The 19,459-nt window shown below is 49.8% G+C and overlaps 1 protein-coding gene across 1 annotated transcript in view; it reads left to right on the top strand.

Moving 5' to 3' along the window:
* LOC147683657 (aspartate aminotransferase, cytoplasmic-like) overlaps positions 1-15,522 on the top strand; it is a 359,755-nt gene extending 344,233 nt beyond the window's left edge. Inside the window, exon 8 of the mRNA XM_086942558.1 lies at positions 15,200-15,522. Coding sequence (XP_086798684.1) covers positions 15,200-15,348 — 149 coding nt within the window. The 3' untranslated portion in view covers positions 15,349-15,522. The remainder of the gene's footprint in view (positions 1-15,199) is intronic.
* The last annotated feature ends 3,937 nt before the right edge of the window (positions 15,523-19,459 follow it).

The raw sequence follows: 19,459 nt of genomic DNA, 5'->3' as shown, positions 1-19,459 counted from the left end.
CAGGCCCGATAGGAGAAATATGATCTGAATGTTGGAGGGGTGAGGGGCTGACGAATTCCCATGACTTCTGGAAAACGCTCCTGTCGTCTCTAATGAGAAAGGTTGTTGCCCTGACGAAGACGGTGTTCTTGCCACAGTACCTGTATGTTCTGCAAATTGTGAATTGCCCTGTGCTGGCGGCATGGTTTGCCCTATTGATGGGTAGCTTTCTGATTTAGTGTGGGGGATGGGGGCAGGAGAAGTTGACTGTGCTTGTCCACATTGAAACTCCTAATGTCTGAAGGTAGGATGAGGCTGCCAGATATGGTCCTCTAATATGCTGCATCACAGTTGCAACATGCAGTGCATTGGCTGGACTAAGGCCCATACTGGGAAGGGCACGCGTGGCAGGTGCACACGGCCCTTACACACTCCCTGAGGTGCTTTAAATGGGGGTGGAAGTCCCGAAATAATCTCCATATTTACTCTGGCACATGGTGGTGGTGTAGTACAAGGTAGTTAATAAGCTCTTCTGCAGATCTCCCTTTGTAGAAGACCTTCCTCTGTGGGTGTTAAGGCCCTTTTACAATATAAGTAAGGACCAGGCGTGCAACGCCCATTGGACTCAAAGGGCTTCAGCCACCCCCATCGTGTGTGGCAGCCCGGGCTCAGACAGCTTACCGGGCACACACACAGCCGCACTGAGTACTTCACAGGTCTTTTAGGTTTAAAGTATTTTATTAAGGTATAAAAAACATGGGGAGGGGAATAGGAGGTCAAGCGAGCATACAGTACAAAAAGCGAAACGTTGCAGCGGTTCAGAAGGAAAGTAGGGAGACAGGAAGCCCCAGAGGGTAACAAGGCATAAGTCGTAAGGCTATAAAACATCGCGAATGACCCCCCAGTAGACCCCCGTTCCCTCAGCAAGGCGAAGCTGGAATAGCGTCCCGCAGCACAGTAAAAGAGCTCACCCCCCCCCAGCCCCCTAACCCCGGAAAATTAGGAGAGAGAGAAGCAAAGGAAGAAAAGGAAGAAAACAATACCCCAACATCCCCGTCCGAAAGTCAGCATTAGAAGCATATAACCCCGCCCCCCACCCCCAGCCCAGACCCCCGATCCCGCACATTCACTCCGCTGGGGCCGCCGGCGGCGTCAGCCTAAGAAGTCGAAGGTACCGTGGGCATGTGAGCTCGCGAAATTCCGTGGACAACAGCGCCAAAAAGGGGTGCCAGAGTTCTGCAAACTGGTCAACATTCCCAGCCACCGTCAGCGACATCTTCTCCATGCCCAGTACCTGCCAGAGCCTGTGTAGCCAACCAGTGATAGAGGGGGCAGTGGGGGTGCGCCAGAGTACAAGGATGTTTTGAACCGCGGAGCCCAGCGCAATCGCAATCTGCCTACCCCTGCGGGACTTCAGCGGGTACATCAGGTCATTGGGGAGGCCTAGCAAGACATACGCAGGGAAGCGCAGGAGCTCGATCTCAAAATGCCTATCCACCTCATCCAAGATCTCTTTCCAATAGGCCGACAGCACCGGGCACTCCCAGAGAATGTGCGTGAGGGTACCTTCCTGTCCGCAGCCGCGCCAGCAATCTTTATCGCCGATTTTGTGCATCTCGTAAAGCCGCTCCGGGGTGTAGTACCAATAGGTGGACACCTTAGTAAAGGTCTCCGTCAGCCCAGTGTGGTACGCAGAGTGCCTCGCCCGATACGCAATCCTGTCCCACTCCTTGTGGCTCAAGGTCCTGCCCAATTCCCTGTGCCAGCGCTCCCTCCCTGGGTTATGGTAATGAAACGGCGGGGGTTGGAGAAACTTGTACAAGTCGGTGATAAGCTTGGCATCCGAGGTCCGGGTTACCAGCCATCGCTCATAGGGCGTAATCGAACGGGCAGCGACGTCGCGCACTGGGGGTTGTAGAGCCCAGTGGCGGACTTGCATATAACGCAATCTGTCCCTCTCCGTCAGGCCAAACTCCTGTCGGAGCTGCTGGAAGGGGAGAACGCCCTCCGGCCCGTAGATCTGGAAAAGCGCCCTGCAACCCGCGTTCACCCAGTGGGAAAAGGCCCCCGGTTCCAGGCCCGGAGTGAAGTCTGGATTGCCAGCAATGGGAGTGAACGGCGACGGAAAGGTGGTGAGCTCGCGAAGCTCGCACACCGCGTCCCACACTCTCAGCGGAACCCGGGTGATAAAAGAGGCGTAGAGATTAGGCGGGCGGTGAGTGCGCCGCAGGAACGGGACTTCCTGGAGTGTACGGCCCGCTACTGCCTGGTCTTGAAAGAGCCAGTGCTTGTCCGATTCCCACCGGCTCCACTCCACCAGATACCGAAGTTGCGCCGCCTGAAAGTACTTCCGGAGGTCCGGGACCCCGAGACCCCCCGCCTCCGGGGCGAGCATGGAGAGGACCCGCTTCATCCGAGGCTTACGGCCCTGCCACACAAAGCGGGAGATGTCTGCCTGCGCCTGTCGTATCCAACCTACAGGGGGCTGGAGAGGTAGCGCGCGAAAAAGATACAGGATCTGAGGCAGTATCGTCATCTTCACCGCTGCGATACGGCCCAGCCACGAGAGCAGGCCTTTGTTCCATCGACCGAGTTCCTCTTTGATCTTTTTGCCCAGAGAGGAATAGTTAGCAGCGACCATTGCAGGCAGGGAAGGTGCAAGCAAAATCCCCAGGTAAGGCACCGTGGAGGCGGACCATTGCAGAGGAAAAAGACGCTGGAGGTCCCGCCTTGTGTCAACAGAGAGGGACACGTCCAGGGCGGCCGACTTAGACATATTCATTTTGAAGCCTGCCACGCGGGCAAAGGAATTCAGTTCCTGGACGCAGGCAGGGAGCGACCGCCTAGGGTCATCCAGGGTCAGCAAGACATCGTCCGCATACAAGCTGACAGTATGCGTGTATTGCCCCATCTTCACCCCGATAGCGTCCGGGTTATCACGAATCCTCTGGGCAAACGGCTCCATATAGAGGGCAAACAGGAGCGGTGAAAGGGGGCAACCCTGTCTTGTGCCACGCTCAATGGCGAAGCTGCCGGAGCTGTGTCCGTTGACACGCACCGATGCTGACGGTCTCTTATAGCAATTAAAGACCATAGTGCGGAACTTCTCGCCGATCCCCAGTTTCCCGAGAACCAGCTCGAGGTACGGCCAATGAACCCTATCAAAGGCCTTCTCCGCGTCTACCGATAGCAGCATCCGCTCCCCTGGGACGCGTGAGGCCTTTTCTAGCACGTGCGTCACCTTCTTGGTGTTGTCGACCGTCTGCCTACCGGGTACAAAGCCGGCCTGGTCCGCCTCCACCAAACCTGGTAGATGCAGACCAAGTCTGGCCGCCAAGATCCCCGTGTAAAGCTTGAGGTCCACATTTAGAAGCGAGATGGGCCGATACGAGCCGCATAGAGTCCGGTCCTTTCCCGGTTTCGGGATAACCGACACGGTCGCCGAAAGAAGGTCCGGCGGGATGGCTCCCGGTTCGGAGAAGGAGTTGAATAAGCGAGCCAGGAGAGGCGCGACAGTGGGACAGAAGGTCTTGTAAAACAAGGCCGTATAGCCATCCGGGCCCGGGGCCTTGCCGTGTTTCAGCCGTGCAATAGCGGAGATGACTTCTTCCACGTGAATATCCCTCTCCAGGTGGTCCGCCTGGGCGGGATCCAAGACCGGGAGGGTTACTGATTCCAGATAGGCCTCAGCCTCTCCCGGTGGGGAGGGCTCTGCAGCGTACAGCGCCTCGTAAAAGGCGCGGAAGGAATCCGCCACCTCCGCGTCACCGGAAACCGAGACCCCATCTGCTCCCACTAGCTCCTTTACGACGTTGCGTTGCTGCGCAGCCCTGAGCCGGTGGGCCAGGAGCCTACCGCATCTATCACCGCCGGTGTAAAAGGCATGTTTCAGGCGCAACGCCGCATACTCCGCCCGGTCCAGGTCCAACGCAGAGAGTAGTTTCCGCGCCGCCTTCAGCTGCCTCCAAACACGAGGTGCCCCTGTCCGGCGGTGAACCTGCTCGAGTTCCCTGACCTGCGCCGTTAATTCCTCCCTCTTGCGTTGACGCTCCTTGTTCTCCGCCGAGGAGATGGAGATAAACTCCCCTCTGATGACCGCTTTCAAAGCCGCCCACTGTGTTGCCAGGGACGTGTCGGGGTTGCTATTGTGGGTCAGGTACTCCTGGATGACCTCCTCCACTCGCTGCACCACCGATTTTTTATGGAGAAGCGTGTCCCGAAGCCGCCACATCCCTCTGGAGGGGGGGGCCGCCGGCCAAGCAAAAACTCCGGAAACCGGCGCGTGGTCGGACAGGGACAAAACCCCGATGTCTGCCATCGTGGCAGCTAAGCGGAGCGGTCCGCTCACCAAGAGGTAATCCAACCGCGAGTAAGTGCGGTGTGCGTGGGAGAAATATGAGTAGTCCCTATCGGCGGGGTGCATGGTGCGCCAGAGGTCATGCAGATCCATCTCTGCGATCTGGTCCTGTACCGCTCTAGAAAGCTCCCCCGTCTGCGGAAAGCGCTGGGCCGACCTATCCAAGGTGGAGTCGAAGACCATGTTCAGGTCTCCCCCCAAGATGACGTGGCGGTCGGGCGAGGCAGTAACGTCTATCAACACTGATTCCAGGAAGCGATCCTGGTGGTCATTTGGGCTGTATACGGAACCAACCGTAAAGGCAACACCCCCCAGACGCATGCGATACACTAGGAGCCTCCCCTTCTGCTCGGCATGTTTATACAGCACCTCACCTCGGAAGGAGCTGGCTAGAAGAATGGCTACCCCTGCAGTCTTAGTCGCAGCCGAGGAAAAGAGTTGCGTGGGGAACCTGGCAGAGCGCAGCCTATGGCAGTCTTTAGAGAGTAAATGGGTTTCCTGTAGGAGGCAAATATCCGCCTGCGACCCTTCTAGCAGGGAAAGGATCGCCCTACGCTTCACAGGGTTGTTGAGACCCTTAACATTAAGGGTCACTACTTTCAGGGGCGGCATCACTCCCAGGGAAGCAAAGCGCTGTGCAGCAAGCGCGGGATCATTGGGAGGGGCGCGCGGGGCGGGGGCGCGGGGAAGGCCAGAATCGGCTCCGCATGTGTTCGGACAGTATCGGACGGGACTCCCCCAACATCAAACCAGTTTTGAAACCCCCCCAAAACCAACCCATGGCAACCAGCCAGAGCCAAAAACAAGAAAAAACACCCCATTGTCTCAGTCTAGCCCAAGTGGGCGAGTCTGCAGAAAACAGTCAAGTGGACGTCCAGCCACACACCTCCAACCTCTCCCCCCCAACCCCCAGCCCCAACCCAGCATCGAAGAAGCTAAGAGTCTCTCCCCCCGGAGTTAAGTTAGGCCGTCTGGGCCACGCCATTGGAGTCAGGCAAGTTCCTGGCCGCAGTCCTCAGGGCCTCCGCCATATCCGCCCTGATGGTAGGGGAGTCAGGGCGACTCGCCGTCGCCGACGATTGGCGCCTCCTCGATCTCCGTCGGCTCCGCCGCTCGGGGCGCCTCCATGCGGGTGTCGCCCCTTCTTCCTCCGTAGCTGTGAGTCCCAGCACCCCACAGACATCTTGTAAGGAGCGCAGCTGATGTAACACCCCATTCCATCGAAAAATAAGACGGAAGGGGTGACCCCAGGAATAGGCCGTCTCATGCTCTCGCAGGAAGTCCGTAGCAATGCGGAAAGACCTGCGCTTCTGCAGTGTGATGGCGGACAGGTCCTGATAGAGCGCCACGGGCCGTTCTCGAAAGGACAGCGGCTGTTTCCTGCGGGCCTCTGTCATAATGCGCTCCTTTAGGGGGAAATCCGGCAGGAATGCCAGGATATCAGGCGGGGGTGCCGATGATTGGCGCTGGCGGCCCACCCTGTGTGCTCTGTCTATGCGGATCGGGAAGTCCGCTCCTTCCCCCAAGATGTCGCGGAACAGGTCCTGCAGATAGGCCACTAGGTCCGCACCCTCATCTGCGGACGGAACGCCCCGCACCCGGATGTTGTTCCGCCTGGATCTGTTCTCGAGGTCCTCCGAGTGGGCCTGGAGCTCGACACACTGCTCCCGTAGGCGGAGGACGTCCTGCTGGAGATGAACTATCTCCTCATCGCGACGCTGGGCCGCCGTTTCCACAGTGTCGACCCGCTCGCCCAGGCCTTCGATCTCTCTGCGCACTTCACGGACCTCCCCCGCCACCTCAGTCTTGAGAGTCTGAAATTCCTCCTTGAGGGAGCTGAATAAGTCCTCCATGAAGGACCTCGTGACAGGTGGTTCGCCCCCGGTGGCGTCCGTTGAGGCCCGGGAGGACCCCGGGGACGGCTGCGCCCTGTCGCGTAGTTGCTGGGCCCTGCCGAGCATGTCCGGCAAGGTGCGATCTCCCCGTGCCGCACCTCGTCTACCGGCCATCCTGGCCTCCGCGGCGGGTGAAGCTTAGAGCCGGTCGTTGTAGACGCGCCCAGCCGCTCGTGGGCACCAGATGTGAAATCCTCGCCGAGGACAAGGGTAGTGCGTCACAGGCGACAAAATGGCGGCCCGGGTCAGGGCGAAACGATCATCGGGCTAGGCAGGGCGGTCAGCAATGTCTAATTCGGAGGCTTCCAGCCGTGTGCCCCCAGGGAGAACAGCAGATGTGTAGGCACCAGGAGAAACCAAGGCGCGGGCGAGGGTCACCAGTATTAGTTCCGCAAAGACAAGATGGCGGGAGGGCGGAGCCCAGGATGCCAGCCCAGGCCAGCCAGTCTACGGGCGACCCTCAAATGGCAACGGGACGGGGAAGTGCGAGCCCAATGTCTCCCAGTACCATCGGCCAGTACGCCCAGCCCGGGCTCCGCTCAGACTCCGCCGTTCCACTCTTCCAGGCTCGGGGTCCGCAAGGCGTCACACACCGATACCCATGGCAGGGGGGTAGATCGCCGTCGCAGGGCTGGGGTCTGTCGTCCAGCGATGGTCCCGGCCACCAGAGCGCCGGCCAGGAGGCCCGCACACTCCGCGGAGTCCGTCTAGTCCGTCCCCTCGGGATCTCCAGCTTTCAGCACTCGACTCCGCCGAGGCGCGCGGACAGCGCCGCAATATGCTCCGCCTCCAGGCCCTTCTTCTTCGGGGCGACCCAGGCTCCCCTCCTCGGGTCGATCGTTGAACAAACTTTTCGGGGACTTCCCCCGGGGCAACAGAAGTCAGAGTGGTATCAAAACGTGCCCCAAGAACTCCGGCACAGTTCTCACGCCCGCAGTGCAACCGCGGGGGGAGAGAAGCGCAGGGATCGGGGCTCGAGCTGGGCTGGGCCGGAGGAGCTACGGGAGGAAGCGTCCGCTCACCCCGCCATCTTGGCCACGCTCCCCTTCACAGGTCTTTTAAAGACCTTTTGCTTGTTAATGAGGCTTTGATGTTCCCCCTCCCTGCTTAGAGCCCCTGCAGCTCCACTCTGCCTTTTGCTTGAAGAATCAGCCCCCCCCAAAAATGTTCTCAGCCCCCCCTCGAAATTTGACTCTAGTTGCGCCTCTGATAAGGACACACCGTGTGCAGCGTGACTGGAGTGGGGGGGGGGCTGTACTTTAGTCGGGGACCCATTTTCCAATGACCTATTATTTGTGTCTTTTACCAAGGCCCAGGAGTTGTTTGGTGTGAGGCCGGGATAGTTCCTGGTTTTTAGGTCTCGCGACCTATCAATGCGCATGCGCATTGAGCGGAGCGAGAATTCAAGTGCTCAAAATGCTCGTGAAACCAAGGGTTTTTTTGTGCGGTTTTCGTTGAGTTCACATGAATCACGTGACCAAACAAGCACGCGCGTCAGCCTCCCTCCCTCCCTCCTAATTGCATTTTTTCACGGCCGCACAGCACATCAAAGGGCTTCTCCCAGCGTGTGCTGTGCGGCTTCTCCTCCCCTAATTATTCATGGCTGGCCGGTGGCCGGCCGTACTTTCAGTTTCCCAGCCGCTCTTGTTCCCGACTTCAGTCTAATTGGAAACATATGTGTCTTCATCCTCTTGGCATTCCACGTTTTCCCTTCTTCATTCCACGGCTCCCACTTTGTCCCTCCTTTTCCCCCTTCCTGCCTTCGTTCTGTACTTGTGCATCATTGTTTTCCTCATCATTCCTCTTCCACTTTCTCCATTGCCTTTCATTAATTTCCTCGTCATGTCTCCATATATTCTCACCTTGTTACCTATCTGGCATTGCATTTTTCCGAAGTCGCCACACATCTTCCATTTCCTTCCTCCTTTCTTTCCCTTGTTCCTGGCGCACTTCTCTAATTTTTCACTTCTTTCCTTTCTCACGTCTTTCCAACTTCCTTCATCCACCCCTCCACTTCTGCCTGCACGTCCTTCTTTCTTCTGCTACCCTTTCTTTCCTTCTACCCGACCCCTCTTTTTCTACAGCTTTTGCTCTATTTGATGCATTTTTTCTGGTTCTCACCTTTTTTTTTTCATCTTCACTTTCTTCCCTCACTGTTTTCTCTCCCATCATTCCTCTGCCCCTTCCTCGTCACCTCTTGAATCATTTCCCTTTGCTCCCTCCTCCCCCCCTTCTCATAGATAGATATATGCTAGAAATCAAACAAAGTGCGGCATTTGGCATCAGGGTTTTGTCATTTGCGAACTATTGATCAATGATGACATTTTTAATTTCGAAAAAGCCGAACTACTTTTTCTGTGTTGATCAATTTCATTTTAGTGGTGGCAGGACATGAATTGGACGTCCTTTGCAGCGCAGATGGACAATATTCTTGCGCCTTTTTAGTCCTCATTTCTTTTGTCCCAGACTCACTCCCAAAGCCGGAATTAGTCTTGAATAAAATATAAAAACCAATTAGGACTCTAGTCCCACCCTTCTGCCCCCTTCTCCAAGCATCATGGATACAATTTTTCTTCTCTTTTTTTTTTTTTACTGTCCCTCACAGTCAAGATATACCTGGCGGTGACGTTTTAACTTGATTCACCCCGGTCTGCGCGCGTTAAACTAAGGAAGTGCACAAAGCACGTGCACGACGCACTTCCAAAGATCAACGGTGAAACAAGTCATATTCTGCGTCCCGCTCCAAATGCTGTGTAATGCCCCAGCGTCTGCAGTCTCCTCCGGGTGCCTAACTATCATACAGGACTGATTTTTATCCGTGCATTAATAGAACACCTTTGTAGAAAGTAAATTCCTACTTAGATCGACGGGACAATTGTGCATGCATTAGATGTGCATGCATTAGATGTGCATACAGCGCTAGGAGACACGGAAAGGGCCGCACTGCCGCTAGTTTGCGAGTAGAACAGCGCGGAAATAACAAAGCTGTGTTTTATTGCTGTGGAGTCGAAGTAACAATGCTTGAGTGGCACTCAGCCCTCACACTGTGCTCGTATCTTTTTCTTCTTTTCATGTGCTTGTTGTAGCTTTGGCGGCCCCCTCCCACAGCCTCACAAGCCGAGCAGCACTCCTCAAGCACAGCGGGCAGACGCCGCCACTGGGCACGAGTTTGCACAAGAAACACACATGTAGCATGCTTCTAAGTGACAACGGCATCTGCTCACTGGACCACAATGCCATGCTGCCAGTGTTTTGATACCGCCTTGATCTCCGCCGTTCACAGTGATGTTTTAACTTGATTCACCCCGGTCTGCGCGCGTTAAACTAAGGAAGTGCACAAAGCACGTGCACGACGCACTTCCAAAGATCACCGGTGAAACAAGTCATATTCTGCGTCCCGCTCCAAATGCTGTGTAATGCCCCAGCGTCTGCAGTCTCCTCCGGGTGCCTAACTATCATACAGGACTGATTTTCATCCGTGCATTAATAGAACACCTTTGTAGAAAGTAAATTCCTACTTAGATCGACGGGACAATTGTGCATGCATTAGATGTGCATACAGCGCTAGGAGACACGGAAAGGGCCACGCCGCCGCTAGTTTGCGAGTAAAACAGCGCGGAAATAACAAAGCTGTGTTTTATTGCTGTGGAGTCGAAGTAACAAGGCTCTGAACACATTTGGTCACCATATTTAATCTTTACACGGCATTCGTCACGTGTGTCGGTGTAATATATAAACCAGTATAACATGGACCCTTTCTTTTCACTGTACTCATGCGCATTTTATCGGACTGTTGATGGCGTATCGACCCTGAGAGCAATACAGGCCTAATGCGGACTCTGACTGCCTGGATGAATCTAACCAGGCCCGCACCACCGCAGTGACACATAGAGGAGTTGCTGCCCTAGCAGAGAAACGATGTCTGGAGAGCCTCCCTGGAGCCCCAGGAAACAGTGGACTCTTTGGCGTCCTGGTCTGTTCCCAGGGATCGGCTGCTGCCACTTCCATGTTGCCCCCCCCCCCGCTTCTCGGCTACCTCCCCAGGGTGGAATGCATGGTGCGATGCAGGCATTTTCCCTCTGTCGGCTGGCCTCCTCGAGCAGATTATCTGCTTGCTTGCCCATACCGTCGCTTCGGGGTGTCTCTGCGCGCTGTGCTTAGTGCTACAGCCCGTCTCTGCTCGCTACGCTCCCGGTGGAGAGTGCGGTGTGAGCTTGCCTCTGTCTCACACTTGGGACGTCTCTACCCCCGGCAGGAGTGCAGAAGCACCAAGTCTAGGAGTGACCTCTCGCTCTACTTCCCACCTCCTGGCGTCGGTGCCAGCTCCCTGCAGCTCCAGCTGATAAGATCAGAGCTGAGTGGAGCTCCTGCGGAGAGCTTAGCAGTAAGGCAGGGCGCAGAACAAGGCACCTGGGACACCTCGCCACACCACCCCGGCGCGGAGGGGTTAGTCTGCTGCTGCCACCCTCACTCTTCTCCTGCACCGCTTCCTTCACTTTACCACTTCCTTTACTTTAGCTTGATCTGGTCACTCCTCCACCTGTGTCTGCTCCATATCCTCCCTCCACCTATGTGCCTACGTTCCTCACCCTGTACCCTCTCTACTCCATGCGCACCCCCGCGCCACTTGAGTCCCCTCACCAGCACATTTGTCTACTACACCCGTATTCCTGCTCCACCCACACAACCCCTTCCACCCGTACTTTCCTGCTTCTCAACGTCTGCCCTAGCCTCTACTCCGCCTCTCCCCCTAATTGACCTGTTCCCGCGCACCGGCACTCTCCCTTACTCCTGCACACTCTACCTCTCTATCCCTCCACTTGCACACTCCACCCTTCCATCCCTCCATCCCTCCACCCCTCCACCTGCACACTGCACCCTCCATCTCTCCACATGCTTCCTTCTGCCTCCCAACAAGTGAATCCCCTCTACTCCACCTGTAACCCTGCTCCGTCTGAAGCCCCTCTTCTCCTCCACCTGCACACTCCACCCCTCCACCGGTTCCCTTCTGCTCACACAGTACATAGGCTGCGCTGTTGTGGGAATGGATAAGAATGGCAGTGTGGTGACCACTTCCAAAGTTTCCTTTTTAGGGGTGGCTAATGATTGTTTTTAACCGTCACACCCTCACCCACCCTCACCCACCCTCACACCCTCACTCACCCCCTCATCCTCACCCCCCCTCACAACCCTCTCACCCTCACTCAGCCTCACACCCTCACCCTCACACACTCTCACCCTCACACCCCCTCACTCACCCTCACACACTCCCACACCCACTCACCCTCACACACTCACACCCCCTCACCCTCACACCACTCAGCGCTACAACACATATGTGTGTGTAGGTGCAAATGCAATGTTCTTGGATTTTCGTCACAATAAAATACACTGAACATAATCTTCACAAAATGTATTTACAAACGTTTAACTATTGCCATTATAAATTACAATAACTTTTAATTAAGTAATAATTATTTACAAAATTAAAAGCCATTGTTATTTGTAATATCAATATATCTAAGTCACGTAAATACAACACACATTGCATTACAAATGCTATAGGTGTCACATTTGCAAAAGTTAGAAATATTGACATTGTAACTGACAAAGCTATTAATTTTGCTATTTTCAAAACCAACACATAAATTAAAAAAGTGTCATTTACAATGCCAATCGCTCAAACTTTCCTAATGCGAAAAGTTAAAAGTATAGGCATTGTAAATCACAACAAAAAAAAAATGTCATTTAGAAAACCAATAGCTCAAACTGTCCTACTGCGAGACCTATTGGCAACGCCAGTGCTTGTTTGTTAGGACAGCACACACTGCACGAGTTATCTAGCCCTTGTCCCAGACAAGCCACAGGAACATGTCACAATGAAAGCGTCGGTTGCACTGGATGGTGTAGACAGTTGATAACTCCTCTGTAGTGGCAGATTGGGGAGGGAAGGGGGAGGACAGAACGTGCTTGGGCGTGCTGGGATGGGGATTGCCTTGATAATCTGACAATGACTGACTGAAAAAATGCGTATACTTAGGTTAAACAAGTGTCATCTAATACACGGTTCAAGCTTATACAGTTTCATTACTTGCATAGGGCGTACATGACCCCACAGAATCTTACTAAGATATATCCAGAGACCCAAGTGGCAGGTGACCAATGCAGCCATGTTGCTGCGGACTTCTTGCACATGACTTGGGCATGCCTGCATATATTCTGGAGGGAGGTTGTACTGTACCTGACAAAGATTATGGGGCTGGCACTGGAGTTGTCGGTTAAACTGTGCCTCTTGGGCATTGTCTCAAGGAGGCAGCAGACGAAGATGGAAGCCAGGCTGTTTGCTTTGGGAGTGGTTTTGGTGCAGCACTGGATAGCTATACATTGGAGTCAACAGGACCCCTGTGACACCGTATAAGAAGGATGTGACAGAACGGGCAATAACAGATGAAATGCATATTAGGCTTACGAGCAAGGCTTTAAGTGGGATGAAAAAACTAGGGGGGTCTCTCATAGGGGCGTGGCTAATGCAATTAGGGGCGTGGTTTACAAACTTAAGCTACAAATCTGTGTTTAGCATAGTGTGCCGCCCGACTTGTATTTTGCTGTTTTGGTCATTGCATCCAAATATATAATACAAGTAACATCATACCTACAAGTCAGGACCATTGGCTTTGTCAATGACTGTTAGTTGCATAACATAAATAAGCAGCAACTATGGCTTGTATATAATATTGAAAAATCTTTGACTTAAAACCCTGGTGACAACAAAGACGATGTTGCTGCTCCTGAGTTTCAAAAAAAGAAGGGAAATCCAGAGAGAAAATGACTCTCTTTAAAGGCTTTCCCTTTCCTTACAACACTCACCTGGCATGATGTCATGCCGTAACTTCTTCACTAGTTAGAAGTAGAGGTGAACCGAATTTGCGAAATTGACTTTCGCAAATTATCGCGAAATTGCAAAAAATATCCGCCAGCACGCGGTACTTTCGCAAAGATGCGGAGATTCCATTTCCCGCGCATTCGCGATGTGTTTTTGCATGCTCGCGGGGAAATTTATCTCCAACTTACCCATGCGGTCGCTAATGGGTACGGCCATCTTCCTCACAATGCTTATTTCCTGTTCCGGGTCGAATTACGTGTTCGCAATCGCAAACTCTTGCGGGATAGTGCGACCGGCTACCAACAATCCAACATCTCGTGGCGCACGCAAACGGATAGGGAAACTCGTCGGCGAACGGAGGGACCCGGTAAGTCGCTACAGCGCGTGTGAGAACGCATTTATAAAGCGCGAACAAGAAAAAACTTCCAATTGCGAAAGTTTCGACATTTTCGCGCTATCTGCGGTACGAGAAAATGTCAAAATATTGCAAATTCCGCGAGCGGAACGAAATTTACCGCCCAGGCTTAGTGAGAAGTGAGCAGTGTGAGCACGTGCACATTGATGTGCCTGCTGTCACTGCAGTCTGTAAAAAAACGGACGCCTGTGCCTGGGCTCAAAAGGGAGCCCCATAGAGACCGTTTCGAGGCGTCCTTTAAAAAACTGCTGGTGCTCAGACCCGGTGAGACCCGGCCCACTTAAAGCCCTGCCTATGAGGCAAGATGGGGCAGCAAAGGACGATTTAATAACTTGGGGTGAGATGATTACTAGGATGACAGAGCCCTCTGACAACGTATCCCAGTGAAACCAGCGACATTGAGGGGACAGAATGGGAATGGTGGAAACTCTGTGAGAATTGGACTTAGACTTAGAATCTTCTGTACATTATTCCAAGTGAGATGTGGATTGAAATTTGATAATGGATATTTATGTAAATGCGGAACCACTTACAGGTGCGTGGCTCAATTGTTCATGCTTGTTCATAAATGTCAATCAATTTTTTTTTTTTTAATTAACACCTTTCCGACTGCCAGCCTGGTGGTCAAATCGAAATGCGGTGGTCGGACCACCACATGCTCGTCGGACACCCGAATGCCGCAATAGCGACCAGCGGTCCGACCCCGGACATCGGAGTCAGGCCCTTAATTTTTATGGAACTCATATTTTTGCAGTCAGATGAAAATATTCCAATTTGTGAGGTATATATTTTTTTCTTAGTAGTTGCTTTAAGTTAACAAGGTTATTTCATAAAAGCATCGCTGGGCGTCTATCTACTACCTTTCAACTATACCCTTCACTTTCAGCACTCATTTTCTGAGCAGTTCTTGTATATATTCTTGCTATCTGATTTTCAAGAGATCACATATTTGTATATGTTTAACAAACACCTTCACTTGCAACCGAAGAACTATCGCTGTTTTTTATGCATTTCATCTCTTTTGCCTATTTCGGATGACTTTAATAAAAAGTGATTTAGAATTACTCAGAATTTATTTTTCTCTATGTTTGAAGTGGAAATTTTGGCTTTTTCTAAGTTTTATTGTGTGGCAATTTAGGATGCAGTTGTGTGTCTGCATTCTCCAGAGGAATTATGAAATTTTTCATGACTATATCTTAATTATAGATCACACATTTACACTGACTTCTAATATTGACGACCCAGTGATATTCTAATTATTTGAATGTATAGTAGCTACACCGATAAAACTATTAGTGCTACACGCAGGTCATTTTCTTTAGCAATCCTAGAGAGATTGCATTGTGACTGCCCAGACCTGGACATAAATAGCCGCATAGCTCACATATTGATATTCCAGTGAGAAATCACAGGTAGGGCATGCATGATATTTGGCCCCTCCATGTTCTGTTGTGTTGATTACTGTCTTCATAATGCCTTGCAACCTCAACCATTGAGCATTTTGTAATACAATGAACAAAGAGAAAATCATATTGAATTTTGGATTTTACCAAAAATGGTCTTACCTGTTGACTAGCTGTTGACTTCACTTTTACAAGGAAGATTTTTATTTGTATTTCAAATGATTTGAAGAAAAACTGTATGACGTTTCATATATCATATGTCTTCAGCTTCACAGGTAGAATTTCTGATTCAGCAAAGGAACATCTACCTATATAGCAATGGGCAATTTAACATCTCGTGGCTGAACCATGGCAACCTAGATTATGTGCTACACAGCATTAAAGAGGCAGTAGCTGAAAACGACCAGAACCATTGACGTCAAAGTGACTGTGACCATTGTTTTTAGACTTAATTGTTTTGAATGGAACCATTTTTGTGAATTACTCCAGTGTACGTGTTAATATAATGTTTATTTACTTGAACACCTGTTAATCTTTCTTCTTGAAGGAAGGTTTGTGCCCATTTATTTAAAAAACAACAACCTGTGAATGCCTACAGCTCATGCCATGATCTTATTTGCTCCTTTTTTCATTCAATTGTTGTATGTTTGTGTCATTGTCAAATAAAGTGGTTTAACACTATTTTATTGTATAATCTCAGTTATAATATCAAAAGTACAGTCAAATCTTTTTTAAATTTTTTTTTAATTATTTTAGACATGGGGAGATTATGGGCCATATGTAGGATGCCAAATACCGGTCGGTAACAGCCGATTTCTGCTGTTACCAACCGGTATTTGGAGTTTCAGATGTAGGGGGCCAAAATATTTCCGAATCGGTAAATTTACCGATTCTGTAAATTACCGATTCGGTAAATTTACAGATTCGGTAATATGGGATGTAGGTGGCACTGAAAACAGTGCCACAGGCCCTAAATAATTTGTTATTTACCATCAAATTCTATTTGATGGTAAATAACGAATTCCTGTGTACATGAACATCTGTTCATGTACACCTGTGCCATGTGGCACACATACATGCCCTAAGGGCGTGTATGTGTGTCACATGGCACACAAGCCTGAATCCAGGGGTAATCGGTAATTTTACCGAATCGGTATTTACCGATTCGGTAATTGCCATTGGTTCCTATGGGCCTCTAGGCCCATAGGAATCAATGGCAATTACCGGAACCAATGGCAATTACCGAATCAGTAAATACCGATTCGGTAATTACCTATTGTTACCGATTCGGTAAGTATTTCGTTAAATATACCTACATAGCATTTACCGATTTGTAAATACCGAATCGGTAAAATTCGGTATTTACGAATCTGGAAATGCCATTTACCTACATATGGCTCTATGTGATGTGCCCAGAGTCACAGGATGTTGAGCATCCGGTGACTCGAACTTGGTTCCCCAGTTCTATTCTGGCCATAAGGCAGCATCTCCGCTGCTGTGTAGAGCAGAAATACTGGCCTTGCCTGTGTACAGCAGTGCAGACACTCATCCATCTATCCTCTGGCCCATTTCACATCGACAGGACTCTTCCTACAACTGGAGCTTTGGGACCTCCAGGTCCACTGCAACTGAAAATTCCATAGAGTGAAAGCCAGCAGGCACCCCTGGAATCTGGTGATTGAAGTAGGTGATTGCTGTACTGCAAGTCTCAGAGTACGACTTCGAGGGATGCAACTGGTGGCATTGCGTGTGCTGAGAAAATGGGGCTAGTACGTGACCAGGGTATGTATCCCCAAAGCTTGGTGATCCCGACAGAATAATCCCGACCTCAATTTGCTCCACTCTCTCGCAACTGTCCATGACTCTCTTTCTTGGAGGACTGTGACTCTCACCTGTCCACCAGTGCACAGAGATGTTTTCCTCATTTTTGGAATTGTTTGGGGCACTGACATTGGAGGCTTCATGTTTTAATTCTGAATCCTGGCTGTCCCAAAGATGTCTGTGAGCCTATTTAGTTAGCAGCTTCACCGGAGTCACAATGGTCACATTATGTGTCCGTCTACTGCTGATATTTCCTATTCATGTTTTCCTGATTTAGCCCCCTTTTTATGGTCATTTAGAATGACAATGGAACCTGTCTGGTTCTTGTCTGAAATCACTTTTACTCTATTGTCATCATGCAGCATAGTGTTATTTAAAGTGATTTTATTGATTTTGTGCTGATAGTCGCTGATCCACTTGCTTACCCAGTAGAAAGCAACAGCAGCCCCAAAGATAGTTTAGGCGCTTTGTTCCACCTGAATGATCCTTCTGGACAGAGATGAATACTTGACAATTGAGAGGAATTACAAACAAACTGAATAATAATGCATCAGTGCCCCTCAGAATCACCTTGTGTTTGTTTATTTCAATGCTACACATTACTGCTTTTCCTGTATCAACGGTATTCTGCATTTAAGCAATATATATTGAATATTCGACCCATTTTCTCCCCTTCTTGATACACTACAAATAAAAATATATGAAAATCCTTCGCTCTGAATACCATACATTTCATTGTATACATATGCAAAGGCTTTTAAAATAAATACGTAATGCCAAAACATACTTCAAATTATAACATATTGGTGAAATTGTTGCAAAACAACTTGTTTAGGGCTTCAGGCAGAATACACGTTTTGGAATTGTCCTGTACTTCTGAAGGCTCCTCAGATACTCTTAACTTTTTAGAATAGGAATAATCCTGGTCATTAAGGGCCAGATGTATCAAGATACCCTTTTGCGATTCTCAAATAGCGATTTTTAAGGAATCGCTATTTGAGAATTGCAAAATGGTATGTATGTAAAAATTCGCTATTTTTTTGCGATTTCTTAAAATTTCTTAATTGCGATTAGCAAATTGCTAATCGCAATTAAGGAATCATTTCCCATTAATTTCTATGGGCCAGGTGGCCCATAGGAATGAATGTGAAATTATTCTCAATTTGCGATTCGCAATTTGTTAATCGCAAATTGAGAATAATTTCAAGTGTGCAAATTTTGCAATTCCTTAATTTTGCGATGCAATTTCTTTAATACATCACATTTCCCGTATTTTTTGTCGCAAACGCTGCTATTTAGCGATTCGCAGCGTTTGCGACAAAAAAAACGCTTGATACATCTGCCCCTATGTAAGGATTGCATACATAAACCTAGGGTGTATTTGTCCATGTGCTTCCCATTTTTTAAGGTTCAACAAACTTTACAGCATCCGCTCCAAGCTGGTAAGAAATATTTTTTGTAAATATCTCTGGCTAGAATCGTTTGCCCTGATCATTTATGCTTGTACATTGTGTACAGCATGCCTTCTTAGCGAATGTGTAAAGGAGGTTGTAACGCAAAAATAAAGGAAACAATGGCCCATGAAGGGGGAAGTGTGAACCTCAACTTCCTCGGTAACCAGTAAATAACCATTAGCTGATTGGTCCTGTTAGGAAAAATGCCAGTCTTATTCAATTGTTCATCATTTAAAATCACAAATGGAAGCACTCATTTAGGCTCTATTGAAGGCATTTGCAGTTGAAGGGGTGCTCCCAAACGACGCATCTGTGCCATGAAAGAGTCAGGTGAGCATAAAGTGAGCTAGTGCTATACAATATATGTGCTTCAATAGTGACTGCTGAGGATTCAGTGGTGTTTGATACACACTCTGTCTCAACAACTCCAAGCTACAGGCTCCAAAATCACATAAAAACAATACACTATTATTGTGTCAATGTTTCGACCCTCTGAGATTATTTATACAGAGTATTCATCAGGACGAAGAATGGGAAACACCTACAGAGGAGAGACCACATATCATTTGGTTTGGGATATCTTACGTACATAGAATAATGCTAAGGGAGGGAGCGCAACCCACCCATTGGATGATATTCATGTCATTAATGTCAATAAGTCCAGTCCAGAATGGATCCACAACATCTGTCTGATGCAAGTCTGTGTTTCCGCGTATAAGATGAGAAATGTGTGAATGACAAGCTAGACTTAGCGGTGAAACCAAGCTTGAATGTTGAACAAGAACAATTATCTGATTAAATTGTTTTTCTGCAAGGGACTCACCTACTGTATGTCCCCCTTCAACCAATAATGAAGTTAATGGAGATCTTATATTCTAGGTCCGTAATGCTTTAAACAGATAAGGCTTAAGGCACGTGTCTTCCTGGTAGCAACTAGGGCATACATGAATGTAAGCTCCCTTCCACAAAAGCAGGAGCAGATGTGATGGGAGTATGTACTCACCACACAGTATGTGAAACTCTGTAGATTTATTGGTGTGCCTGTAAACACTAGGTGTCAGTCAGTGCCACAGAGAATGGTAACCCTTAATGAGAAAGGTAGGCATAATGAGACTTAACCACATCAAAAGTGTGACCAACAATGCAATATATGTGTGTGTGAAAAAATCTCACACAAATATAAGCGCCACTATGAGAAATCGTTGTACTGTAACTCCAGGCAAAACACTCCTAAGATGCCGGGAGAACAAAG

This window comes from Lissotriton vulgaris, chromosome 11 (assembly GCF_964263255.1).
Source record: "Lissotriton vulgaris chromosome 11, aLisVul1.2, whole genome shotgun sequence".
Taxonomy (NCBI): Eukaryota; Metazoa; Chordata; class Amphibia; order Caudata; family Salamandridae; genus Lissotriton; species Lissotriton vulgaris.
Note: the sequence above shows the minus strand (reverse complement) of the source record. Positions and strands in the feature narration are given on the sequence as shown.